Below are 14301 nucleotides of genomic sequence, written 5' to 3'. Positions count from 1 at the left end.
TAGGTTCCTGGGTTAGTGGTTCTGTTGTGTGCTGTGTGGTTGCTGGTGAGTATTTGCTTCAGGTTGGGGGGCTGTCTGTAGGCAAGGACTGGCCTGTCTCCCAAGATCTGTGAGAGTGATGGGTCGTCCTTCAGGATAGGTTGTAGATCCTTGATGATGCGTTGGACAGGTTTTAGTTGGGGCTGAAGGTGATGGCTAGAGGCATTCTGTTATTTTCTTTGTTGGGGCTGTCCTGTAGTAGGTGACTTCTGGGTCCTCTTCTGGCTCTGTCAATCTGTTTCTTCTCTTCAGCAGGTGGGTATTGTAGTTGTAAGAATGCTTGATAGAGATCTTGTAGGTGTTTGTCTCTGTCTGAGGGGTTGGAGCAAATGCGGTTGTATCGCAGAGCTTGGCTGTAGACGATGGATCGTGTGGTGTGGTCAGGGTGAAAGCTGGAGGCATGTAGGTAGGAATAGCAGTCCGTAGGTTTCCGGTATAGGGTGGTGTTTATGTGACCATCGTTTATTAGCACTGTAGTGTCCAGGAAGTGTATCTCTTGTGTGGACTGGACCAGGCTGAGGTTGATGGTGGGATGGAAATTGTTGAAATCATGGTGGAATTCCTCAAGGGCTTCTTTTCCATGGGTCCAGATGATGAAGATGTCATCAATATAGCGCAAGTAGAGTAGGGGCGTTAGGGGACGAGAGCTGAGGAAGCGTTGTTCTAAGTCAGCCATAAAAATGTTGGCATACTGTGGGGCCATGCGGATACGCTCTCTTATCTCCATTTGTTATGATAAAAACCAAACAAAGATGATAGCTGATTGGTGAGAACAGGCACTGTAGAGATAGCCTTTACCTCCTGTTAAAGTAATCAAAAGGGGTGTAAGGCTTTGGGAGAACACACTCTTTGAGCTACTGCCATACATGGAATTGTTCTTGTGGGACAGTGATTTCTTGCATTAATTCTCCTTCCTAATGTGTTACACCTGATGTTCCCAAGCAGACATACTGAAAAGGAAACGTGTAAAGCCCTAAGTGCATAAATTAATGTGTACCGCCTTTCTGCTTTACATACAGTATGCTTTAGAGATACCATGTTTCCAGTGCTCTGATTAAGAAAGTTGTCTTGTTCACTGACTGCATTTTAGGCCATGCGATTGTCCTCTTCCAGTCTGATATGCTTTCCAAAAATAAAATATAATGAAGAAGCAATTAATCATTTCCAATAATTGCACACAGCCTCTTCCTATGAAGTTTTGGGAAAATATTGAAAGGGCAGATGGCAACATGCACAAATGTTGTGTTGACATATCTGGTGCCATGAATCCACTGGCACCAAAGGGCCACAATAGATTACTAATCTTTCTTTGAGCTTTTCTTACCAGTCCAGACTTTCCATTATGAAAGGTGCAATGCAATTTGAAATAGCTGAAGGTTTTCTCCCGTCGTTTATTTCCCATTTTAATTTGAAAAAAATCAAGTGCAATATTAATATGGGCTATTTAAATCCATAACTCCTAAATTGACCTGATCTTGTTTGACAGCAGTTCACTTTGCTGCCAGTTAAGAGAGTCAAGTGCAGACTTATTCCCAGGCTCAAGGCTGAGTGTACTGTAGAGGTGATATGTTTAGTCTCTGTGAAGAGGTGCTGACTGTCCTATTCTTACAGTGCTTCCTGTCTGCGGAGTCACACAGCAGCATTGACGTCAGCTGCGGATCAAGCCACATGCCTACTCTCATGGCAAAGGGTACAGCATGGGGCCACACAGACAAGCTGGGTTGGGAATTCAGAGAGGATAGAAAGGAAGCATGTGCAAGTAATTACATTAATTGCAATGCTTTAATGTTGAACGCCGAACCCAGACTAAACTGACCTTTTCTATAAATGCAACCATTGTAAAGCTCATCCTCTCCTGCCTATTATGGGAACAATTAAACATATTTTTGAAACATCAAACAAACCTATCATACGCTGGTGTGGCCCTACGGCCTAATCCAATGCTCAATGAAGCCAACTGGATTTCTGTGGGATCTGGATTAGACCCCACTACACAGTCATCCAAATCAGGCCACACCCTCTCAGAGCATAGTTTGAGACCCATCAGTCATTACTCAGCAGCTTGTAGGATAATGGCATTAATGCTTGCTAATTAGCAGGTTTAGTTATTTTAGATAAAACAGTCCGAGCTGATAAATTAAGTTACATATTTAACAAGAGAGCATTACAGCACACTGGGTAAACAACACATTTAAAAATATTTATTATGCTTAGAAAAACTACTTATCCACAGGGTTGCCTGACAGAAAGGATTGGAGCCATTCATAACTCTTGGGTAAACGATATGCATTATATAACCTTCCTGGAAAGACATTTATTGTTTTTAACAAGGAAATTAAATTAAATTTTAAAAATGTACCATTAAATCTGGACCATTGATCAATGAAATCTAGGAAATCAAAAGTTAAAGATGAAACCTTATCCTTTACTGAAGCCAGTATGATTCCCCCGTCTTCCTTAAAGACAATATATGTTAAAGGAGCAGCCATTTTAACTCTGAGGGCCTGATTCACCCGGCTTTTATACCAGTTGTACTCTGATGCATCTCTGCTGATTTCCATGGAGCTACCAGCATTAAATGGAGTTAACACAGTGATGAATCAAGCTCTGAATATACTAGGATTTGTCAATATCACAAATCTTTGTAAAATCATGACTTTCTCCATCCCGGAATATTTTTGTCTCTTCCTTGCTGTTAACTAATTACATATAATGTCAAGAAACATCCTCATGCGGCAACCCAAGTTCTAATGCCCCCCTTCACAAAAGACTCTTCTTAAAGCACAAATTGGAAAACAGATGGGCAGAAAAGTTGAGTGGAAAAGTTATTTTAAATAGATAATAAACAGTTGAATCCAGCTGCAGGTCTTTGTGACATTTAACTTGTTTTATAAATATTGTTACTAGATGTCAGCATAACAATAATATCATAGATGCAAAACTAAAATGAGAAAGCTCCACAAGAGTTCAGTAATGTTAGGAGTCCAACACCTTTCTCCTTGACCTGCTCACCCATACCCTGCCTCAGAAGTAATTAATGATGTCTTAATAACATCACATCAGCACTGATTTTTTTCTATCCCATGGGCCAAATCCTGTAGTCCACCACCAGAAAAAATTCTCATGGAATTCAATGGGAGTTTTGCCTGGTGAAGGATGACAGGGTTTGGCTCTACGCTGAAAGTGGATGTCTGCAGATGTTTATTTTATTCTATCTGGAGGAACTTCTTTGGCTCAGATGCTCCACTTTACTATTCTGATAAAAGTTTATGAACACTAAAAACCAAGTTACGATGCTGATAAGCACTTTTCCTTTGCAGTCAGCTATTACATTTTTCCTAGGCTGCTGAAAAGTCATTTCAGTGTGATATGCTGAGTACTGTCTGAAAGCCATCCACATCTGTTACTCCAAGTGGAATAGCTCTGTTCTGGATTTGACAATTCTCTCTCCTACTTAACAAAAATGAGCTGTGAAAAATAAGAAGACATTTATCTGAAAAACCAAGAAGTATTTTCTTTTTGATACTACTGTCATTCAGATTAGGGAGAGTATTAGGAAGACTTTGGGTAAATGGCTTGATTCTGATTTCACCTACACCAGTATAAATTAGGAGTAACCTTCCTGAAGATAATGGAGTTACACCATTGTAAACCTGGGAGAAGAGAAGATCTGGCCCAGAGTATACCATATGAACACATTTTAGAACAAGAATTTCTTATTTCACTGAAGTTCTGAAATAAAGTGCTTTGTGTATTTGCTATTATTTTCCTTTTAGACAAGGAGAGAATGCAGTTAAAATTCAAGTGCAATATTGACTGTATCCAGATGTACACTTCCATTGAAACCGGTATTTATAATGTTAGATCAACACAATTATTTTGACGCCAGCTTTAAACTGGGAGGAATCCCCAGAAATGGAAGGATTCCTTCTTTCCCCAAGAGCATAAAGGCTTCGCCATTTCCAGCAAAGCTGAAAATAAATGGAAGGAAGTTAGCACCGTCAAGATTCATAATGAGTTAGTCTAGCGGAATGTACAGTACACCTTCACTAGAATGCTTTTCATAGCCCCATAGCCCTTAATTGCCCACTCGAACCAAGGATACAACTGTTCCAGCTCCAACGTAACAGACTTCCTCCAGGTTATTTCTCATTTAGCACAAGGGACAAACTGTGTGTGTGTGTGTGCGTGTGTGTGTGCGTGCAGTTCATCAGTCCTTCAGAAATGAATATCCATCTTTGTGCTTATATTTTAATGTATGCCAGCACAGACGGCTTGTGGGTGGGAAGCATGCAACAGTTTACCAGGAGAAAAAAAAACCACTGAGATCTCAGGCAGTTCTAAACTAATTAAGCATAGAGAATTGACAAGCATAGGCTTGAGTCCTCCTGTAGGCAATTAAGCTGTTTTACTCCAGTTTTAAAACTCGTTTAAAGCAAGAACGCTGATTATTCAAAGGGCCAAGTCACTGTTTTTGTTGATAATTTTTATTTTTGCTGGTTTCAGATAACTGGAGAAATACTAAGAAATAACATTTGTATTTTAAAACTGGTCACCTTGATTTTTCTACTGAGTTTCTTAGAGGGCAAGAGGTATATTTGTTTGCTTCCAGTGGTCTTCTATCTAGAGCTGGTCAACAACTTTTGGTCATTTTTTTTTAAAGCCGATTTGTTGCTATTGAAAATGTTAGTGAAACAAGAGTCAACAAATCTCCCAACTCAAATAAATATTGAGAAAAAATGTTTCAAATTTGTCAAGATATTTAATTGCAACATTTTCAAAATGAAAAATTCCAGTTTTCCAATCCAAATAGTTTCAAAATGTAAGCTAATTTGACTAAAAAGGGTAAAAAACCACAACAAAATTGAAACAAAATATTTCAGAATTATAGAAATGAAATGTTTTGATTGACCTGAAATGAAAAAAAAAAAGTTTTTCCAGTTCATGAATATTTAGAGATTTTGACATTTTGTCTAGATTAAAGATGGGAAAATATTTCAAACTCTTGAATATATTTGTGGGACAGCAAAGCCCTTTCCTACCCAGCTTTGCTCCTATTCCAAAAAAAGTGTCTTCAGGTTGTTGGGTTTTTTTCTATACTTTTTACTGAAATGTATACATAGGGAAAATCCTCTCTTAGCCAAGAATTTTTCATCATCTCTAAGAAAGAACTGTCAGTAGTGTCCACCTTCATTAATCTTAGTTAAGGTGAGAGTGAGAAAGCGAGCAATGATTCAGAAGACAAAACAAAGTGATTCAGACTCACAGCCAAGAGTCGCATGTAGAAATGCCGTATTGCAAAGCATAGAGAAAGTGCCTGTACTCACCAAGGCATAGGAATGCAGAACTATTGTACCACAATAGATTCATCTAACCCCGTATCCTACATCTAACACTGGCTCATAAAGAATGGTTCAGAGGAAGACACTCAGGAAAGGTTATGTTTGCATCACTGTCCAAAACTGAAATTAATAATACACGAGCTTGCAATGCAATGTAGTGGCAAGCGACACCAATGTGATATTTCACCACATATTAAGAAATATAACATCAACAGAAAGATTTTTAATCTCCATGTGGCACTGGTGAGTCATGCCTAGAATACTGTACCATTATGGGAGCCCCGAGTACTAGAAAGAAATAGGAAGGAAATCAAAGAAGAGCAGCAAAAGACAAAAATTCAGGGGTTGGAGGGTTAGAATTATGAGCAAATATTAAAATCATTATATATAAACTTTAGTCAAATGATGACTAATGGAATAAGATAACTGCCTACAAGTACTTAAAAGGGGTAAACAAAAAGCAGGGATAGGAATGACCAGGACAGTAAAAGCAGCTATAACTACAAATAATGGGACAGAATTAAGCAAAAGAAAATTTAGGCTGAATATAAGGGCGAAAATCCTAAAACTAAGATCTATTAGACTTTGGAATAGATTCCCAAGGGAAGTGGAGGGAGTTCTGCCACTTGAGCCATTTAAAGACTGAACTGGACAAAACCCTGGAAAATGTGCTGTAGCAAATATATATATATATATATAGCACTAAATAATACACTGTAGAACAAAGTGACCTAAAAAGGTCTTTTCCATCTCTAATTTCAGTGACTCTGTGAAATATGACTAATGTTCCAATGAAGGCATTAGTATCTATGGCAATTCACTACGCTCGGCCTGTTTGTGTTTGGATGCGTAGCACAGCTTGGAAAGAATTCATGACTGAATAATGAGTCTTTGCCGTGATATTTTTGGACCAATTAAAACGTTCCCATCTGGGGAATTTTGGTTGAAAGGCTATGCATTGCCATATAGGAAAAGAAATTCTGGCAGTGGACTCATTTGGCACTTACTCCCCAGCTAGTGCAGATGGAGCACATCACGAAGCTGCTAAGGTTTTGGTTGGAAGAAGAAGGCTGACGCCAAGCCACATGCTCATAAAACAGTCCCTACTCTTCAAATTACCCAGTTACCTTGGCAGAGTCTTGAAAGGAAATCCCAGCTCACATTCCATTCCTAGCCAAGACTGCAGGCAGTAAAGAGGACAGTATAGACGGAGTAATTAGACGTACAGAAGAGGTAGGGATGACTAGTGTTCACAATGAAAGAATGAGTAAAAACTCAATTAAGTGCCTCATTCCTGATCCTGTATTATAAATCCCTTCCTTTGGACAATGGGATCTTCTGAGATATTATAGCCTGATCTCATAGATTCATAGATACTAATGTCAGAAGGGACCATTATGATCATCTCTTTGTTTGGTCTCCTGGTTCTCCATGTAATTCCAGTCTTAAGTTTTGTCATGCTTCCTATGCTGTTGAGATTTTAGTCTCTACTCTGTTTTCTTGGGGAATTGGTTTTTTTCAGCTCCATATGTCATGGCAGGCAGAACACAGATGTCAAAACTGCCAGAATATGATACCGTTTGATGGGCCAGATCTTCTTACCCAGCTGTGGGTAAACAGAGGTCCTGAAAACATCAGAACTGTTGCAGTTACACAGAGAGTCTACCCTCAGAGATGCCATGAAGCTGCATGGACTCCATTTGCATTAATATAGAAAGAAATTTAGGGGTGGGTGCAAGGATGCTGGATCAGCAAATACAAGGATCCACCTGCCAACTCATATCCCTCATCCTTTCAATGAGGAGATTGGGGACACATCAGACTAGAAGTCTACTATCATCTTAAAGCTGCATTGACAGGAGTAGGATGACTCTGTAGGTGGGCAAAAGCTGCCATGGAATGCCCTCAATTCTATATGAGGTATAGACAAGCAATAGAATTAATTTGATCCATGTTAGACATTCCTCTTACCTATTTAATTTTTCCCATTCACAGTGATCATATATTCTGTTCCATGATTGATCCTCATTCCTTATTCTGCATGCTCAGTTCACTGATAATAGAATTCTTACCCTTACGGGTTCAGCATCAATGACAATACATCAGAGGGGCAGGACATTTTTTTGTTATCTTTTTGCACTGCATTCCCATTCAAGACTCTGCTCAGCTAGGAGCTTAGAAGGTTTGGTGAGGTCTTTGTTAGCTTATAGCCTCATATCTGAATATGCTCTTTCAGACGTGAACTTGTTGAACTTATAGTGTGATTATGGTCTGAAAAGTCACTGTCACACTTAACATGTTTGATCCTTGTGCCTCTCTTTGTGCTGTACATTTATTTTTAAAAAAAATATTTTTATTCCTGCTAGAGCCAAAACAGCTGAAGAAGACGGAGCTGCATTGCACATCACTAACATTATTTTCAAGTACCATAAATTCAAATGAAAGGATAATGAGGATAGAAAGGGATAGCTGAAGACTGATGCGCATTACTGGTGATGAACATAGAAAGGGTAAGGAAAAAACAGCTTGATTTTGAGATTTTATATTGACTGGTGTTGAAAGTTTGAAAAATCATTTTTGACTTGTTAAATTGAGCAATGTTGATATGAAGTCATGCCAAGGTGTCATATTTACAGCCTGTTCCCAAGATCTAAGTCTTGAGGAACACAGAGAAAACAACACCTTTGTTCCTCTCATTTGCACTCTTTAGTTTTGTATAGAAGCACTAAGACACCACAGTGATAGGCAGTATGTAAGATAGATATTTTTCCATCTCTAACTTCTGTGACTAAAGGGATGTTTTAAAAGTTATTACATGGCAGTAGACACAGTATATCTACAAGGGGATGCATGGTAAGTCAAAAGTGTATTGAAAAATAGAGAGGTCTCCATTAAGAAGTCAACATTTTACCACAATTACCAGTGGTAGTGTAGTAAATGTAGTTAAATGTTGACTTTTTAATGGTGGATGTTTGGAATCTTTGTGAGACCTATAAAATGGACAATATCTGTTAAGGTAAATAAATCAGATATTAATCCACAGATCCCTAATGGTGTCCTTTAAATAAACTGATAAATGCCACAAGCTACATCCATACTCTTTGTTTCTAATTGATTTTCCTAAATGCAGTCAGCTATTTTATGAAAAACTACTTAATAAGAAATAATAGCAACTAAGTTTGCTTTTCTAAGAATATTTGGAGAATATTTTTATTACTACAGCTGATCATTTTTGGAAGTATTCCATTCATAGTCAGTTCATCATTCCTCTTATATGTAAATCTAAAATGGCTGAGCATTTAATTTTGGTTGTAAGAGAAATCCAAATGTCTTCTCAGTTTGTCTACCTGGCTAAAATGTGCCTATAAAAATAAGATTCTAATCCTGAAGTTCTTATTCAGAACAAACTCCCAACAAAGCTAATGCAATGTTGGCCTCAGTACTTACTGTTGAATGTAAAGGACTGGTTTTGCATTTATATTTTTAATACTGTACTATATATATATATATATATATATATATATATATATTATTAGTCTAAACTAGTCAATAGAGCACTAGACTGGGATTTAAGATACCTGGGTTCTATTCCCAGCAGCGGCGGATTTAGCCTCTGGGCCAATTGGTCATGTGCTCAGGGGCCCCAGCCAATTGGGTGCCCCCGACCCCAACCCACTCTGCCCGCTTGGCACTCCTACCAGGGAGCAGGGGAAGCCCCCAAGCCCTGACCAGCAGGAGTGCTGGGCACGTGGGGTAGGGCAAGCCCCCGCGCCCCGACCTTGCTCCCCATCAGGAGCACCGGGCGGGAGAAGCCCCTGCGCCCTGACCAAGCTCCTCAGCAGAAGTGCCAGGAGGGGAGGCGGGATGGGGCAAACACTTCCGCCTTGACCTCGTTTCCCCAGCAGAAGCGCCAGGTGGGGGGGACTGCAGGTGAAAGGGGTGGGGAGGGGCCCCCATTTGCTCTGGCCCAGGGCCCCACAAACCCCTAATCCGCCTCTGATTCCCAGCTTTGCCATGGGCCTGCTTGGTGACCTTGGGAAAGTCACATCACCTCTTTGTGTTCAGTTTCTCCAACTGAAAAGGGAAAATGATATTGATCTCCTTTGTCATTGCTTTGAAATCTCCTGATGAAAAGCATAAGAGATCAGTATTATTATTATCATTATTAAACTGAAGTTAGTTAACAGATAGCCTCCTGTGCCCCCCAATTCTTGCCTTGTCTAAGACTAATTAATGATATAATGACTCACAAAACAGCAAACACAGCATGGTGTTCATCTTTCTCTTTTACTTAAGTGTGGGAGCCCAAATATTGAGGAATCCATATTTCTTCAGTAGATTTTTATAAACAGTTATTTTTGTCTGCTCTGTCAGCAGCCATTATTCATTGATATTCAGATAGTCCTTTGATGTAGCACTGTGGTTTTGCCTTCTTTTTTTGCCAAGTGCATATATAGACAAAAGGTGCCTGGGGTGGTGAATAACAATAGGAACCTTTGAAAATGGCTAGCCAGAAAAAGGAAAAGAAAACAGGAATGAAAAATAAGACTGGAATGTCTTTACTTTGCTAAGGGAAAAAAAGAAAAAGGTTACAAAACCCTGCGGGTGAACCAGCTGCAATCAGTCCTAAACTAAATCTCAAATATTAATCGAGAAGGGTCAAAATCTGTCCTTGTTAACACTGAAGTCAATGGAACTACATGGGAGTTACAGAGAGTGAACTTTGGATCCCAATAAATAGCGACTGTTATACTTTCTGAGACAGATCCTGCAAAGTTATTATTATTTATTATTTGTACTATTCCAGCACCTATGAGCCCTACTCATGGACCAGGACCCAGTCATGCTAGGCACTGTACAAACAGGGAACAAAAAAGACAATCCCTACCTAAAAAAGTTTACAACTGAAGTGCTAAACAATCTGCCCAAATCTGGCAAAGCATTTAAGCATATGATTAACTTTAAGCACAGGAGCAGACCCCTGACTTCAAAGAGAATACTCATGTGCTCACAGTACTTCCACACTTTGCTGGGTTTGGCCAGAGTTCTCAGCACCGGGCAGCAGCCTGAGAGCCCTATGTCAGCAAGGTCTTAGGATACTAATACCAATGCAATGATTAGACAGACTGTTTATGAAACAGCTCCCTCCACTGTTCTTTCTGAAATCTGCTCATTCCATCAGAGGAATCAAAGCTGTTTTAGCTCAGTGACATACATACATTGTGCAGGATTGTGCATGGGGTGTCAATTCCTTTCAGCACAGCTACTGCTTTTCGTCTCTGTCCCACAGGTGCTGATTTAGTATGGTAGGTGCTGCGAGGCCCAGCAGCAGCTGCATGGAGGTATTACAAACGATTTGTTTGAACAAAACCTCCTGCTCAGTTTGAGCCAGCCCTGTGCTACAATGCAAAGCGGTGATAAATAATCTGCTATACTCCTGTTATTTCATTAGTATTGGGAACATACTCACTCTTTTCACCCTGTATTCCCTAAAACAATTCTTTCTGGTAGTGCAGAATACTTATTTTTTCTTACTCGTGACATAATGGCTTTTTTTGGCCATCTACTGTAAACCTCTTGGGATGCTGGGACCTTGAAGACGGTGTTCTGACAGGTTGTTCAGCAATCCGTATCACTCAGATGAAGCCTGCTAACATGAACAAATAACGGTGTCATGCAGGTGAAGGAAGAGGAAAGGGGAGGAAATCCAACAGCCTCTGCAAATGTGTTTTGGCTCCCAGGAAGAGAAAAGTGCCACGCTGGTCTCCATGCAGCTTAAGTCAGTCCCTTGCTCGCTGCTTCCTCCAGTCCACTGAAAAGGAAGGTGGAGGGACCTAACATACTATCATGGATGTTAACAGTGCCCCATACTCATTAGGTTGCAGAATTTAAATACAGAAACCAAATAAACCAAAAGAGAGAATTTAAGTTTGCAGTTTGGAATAGTGATCAGGTCATCCTCAGTGTTTTGGTTTTAAACCTACTCTTTTAATAACCAGTATTACATTCAGTCTAAGATTTTCAAACCAGGTGCCTAATGCTACTCTTCTATACCCCCAATAAGGCACCTACCCAAGTCTCCTCATTTTAAGAGGTGCTGACCACCCTCAATTTCTATTGACTGAATATTGCAATTCAGGCCACTTATTTATACACTTATTCTATTGCAATTCAGGCCACTTATTTATGCACCTAATTATAGACTGCTATAATCAATGGGCCAATGAAGATGGAGACCAAAATTAGAAACTTTTAGCCAAGTTCATTCTAACTTCAGGCAAGATAACTCTTAAAGACAACCTGTCCTAGCATCACTTGAAAGGGAAAAAACAACACTATCTCCAGCCTTTTCCTCTTCTGCTGCTCAGATATAAAGCATCCTAATATGTTCAGAAATCAGCCTGCTTAAACCTGATGCACTATAGCCCTGCATTATTCCAAGGCCTAATCAAGATCACAGCCCCATTCAGACAATGTGTATTTACTTCACATTAGCGCCCTGAAGCATGGATCAGCATCAAGGTCCCAATGTGCTACGAGCTGTACAAAGCTCCTATGTATAAAATACCTCAGATCCTGCACTGAAGAGTTTATAATCCATGTGAAGGTAGTGACATATAAGGGTGGAAGGAGAGGGAAAGCCATCAATATGTTTTTGGGGTTAAGGAAGCTCTCTCTCTCCCTCTTAGAGACTTGAAGATCACCTTCTATATTCCCTCATTTTACATGAGGACACGGAGACCATATTCTCATACTTCTCAGATGCAACAGGACTCAGTTCATAAAAACACAAGAGCAGCCATACTGAGTCAGACCAATGGTCCATCTAGCCCAGTATCCTGTCTTCCAATGGCAGCCAGTGCCAGATGTTTCACAGGGAATGAACAGAACAGGGCAATTATCAAGTGACCCATCCCCTGTTGTCCAGTCCGGCACCTGGCAAACAGAGGCTAACAGCCATTGATGGACCTGTCCTCCATGAACTTACCTAATTCTTTTTTGAACCCAGCTATACTTTTGGTCTTCACAACATCCCATGGCAACGAGTTCCACAGGTTGACTGTGCATTGTGTGAAGAAATACTTCCTTTTGTTTGTTTTAAATCTGCTGCCTATTAATTTCATTGGGTGAGCCCTGGTTCTTAGGTTATGTGAAGAGATGTATCATACTTTCTTATTCACCATCTTAACACAATCCAAAGCTCATCAGTGCTAGTTCTTAATGCATAAGAGGTGTCTTTCTTGAGCACCTCCTTTTGTGCCTCTGAGCTAAATGAAAATCATATGTAGGCTTCCTGCACAAATCAATATTAGTTAACTACAACACTTCCTGAACTCTTCAGTGCAGTAGTTTTACAGATATTCTTCAAAGATACCCAACAGTCTTACCTGCGTCCTGATAACCGATTCTCATTGTTTTTGGGAGATCTTTCTCTCTTCTCTCTTTCAGTTTCTGAATGTCTGTGAAGAACATTTAATTTGATGTTTTTTTCACTGGTGTCTATATCAGAGCTTGTCATTGGTTTCCCTTCTTCAACCTTGGTTCTTTCTCTTTCCGATAAGAGTTTGGCAAGTGGATCAGCTGTGTCTTTGGGCGTATGTCTTAGCTTCTCACTGACTGAACTTGTGTATGAGTTTGATGAAATCTTTGATGAAAATTCCATATCTACTTTCAGAGCACTGGCATTGTGTGATGAAAGGTAACTCACGGACTCTGTGGAAGTTCCTTTAATCTCTTGAAAATCACTAGTTGGCATCTCTGAAGATTTTTTCTGATGATCTTCCCCTTTGAATTGCATTGTGCTATTTATGCCAGAGGATCGTTTCAGAAGCCTCCTTTTTACTAAATCCTAGAATAAGTTGTAAATAAAGAAAATACCAGATTCAATGTTCAGCCTTTTTAAACAAACACACAAGAAAGCAGAAGCCCCTATTAGTCTAACTACTGGGATATGCAGTTTATTCTGTTATTAGGGATGGGGGAGAGCCTGTTTGGATAATAACAGTAAGAACTGACTTGCATCTTCAACCAAAATTTGGCCAATATCAAGCCAGAACTATATGGTAAGTCACTTGGGGTGGGGTCCACCTGGCCCATGATTAGTGCTACTTGGTGCTACAACATAATAAATAAATAAATAATAAGGATCAACTTTTTTGGTGTCTTAATTGTTGTGCATTTTCAGGCACTCCTTCTTGTCATCCAGGATCAGAAATGAAATAGTTCACAAAAGCTTGTTGTTGAGGTTTTACCCAGCTCAGATGAAACCAGGAAGTACAGGAAAGTATCCAGTCCTATTTCCAGACCAAAGTGGTTTAGACAAGTTCAGATACACACACAAACTTTTACGTGCATCTGAGAAATTACTCAAACTGATCGTGTGAGTTTTTCCATTGCTAATGATCATAGGTCCAACTTTACACTCTTTACTCAGGCAAAACTCCCATTGACATAAAAAAACAGAATAGGGAGAAAAACCAAAAACATGAATCTTGGTGCTGGTTTTCAAGAATACTCACTGAAACAGTAAAGTACAAAACACATGAGAATGTTAGTTGAAGTTTAATTGCTGGAACCAAGAACTGTTTTTGATTTAGGCTGGGGTTTCCAAAGAAATTCATTGGGATTTGAGTGCCTAACTCCCTTAGGTACCCTTGAAAATTCCAGTCTTAAAGAAATAAAAGGTAATGAGAATGGAAAATAAACAATAACTATACATGGTGTAATCAAAGATCAGAGAGTTGCATAGGTTAGTTATTATACAATGTGATGATTGCTGATGGTTCTAAATCATCTAAAAGATTTCCTTAAATTACTAACTATAGTTGCTTCCTTAAATTACTGCTCTACTACAAACTGTAAATATAGTAATTTAATATACAAAAACAATCTGCATGTTATATTCAAATGTCTTTACTAG

At 39.4% G+C, this 14301-nt stretch overlaps 1 protein-coding gene across 2 annotated transcripts in view; it reads right to left on the bottom strand.

Moving 5' to 3' along the window:
* MINDY4 (MINDY lysine 48 deubiquitinase 4) overlaps positions 1–14301 on the bottom strand; it is a 100377-nt gene that overhangs the window by 73923 nt on the left and 12153 nt on the right. For both annotated transcript variants that reach the window (XM_073334753.1, XM_073334752.1), the window contains exon 5: positions 12770–13230. In XM_073334753.1, the coding sequence (XP_073190854.1) occupies positions 12770–13230 (461 nt within the window). The remainder of the gene's footprint in view (positions 1–12769; positions 13231–14301) is intronic.

This window comes from Lepidochelys kempii, chromosome 2, assembly GCF_965140265.1.
Source record: "Lepidochelys kempii isolate rLepKem1 chromosome 2, rLepKem1.hap2, whole genome shotgun sequence".
NCBI classification, from domain to species: domain Eukaryota; kingdom Metazoa; phylum Chordata; order Testudines; family Cheloniidae; genus Lepidochelys; species Lepidochelys kempii.
Note: the sequence above shows the minus strand (reverse complement) of the source record. Positions and strands in the feature narration are given on the sequence as shown.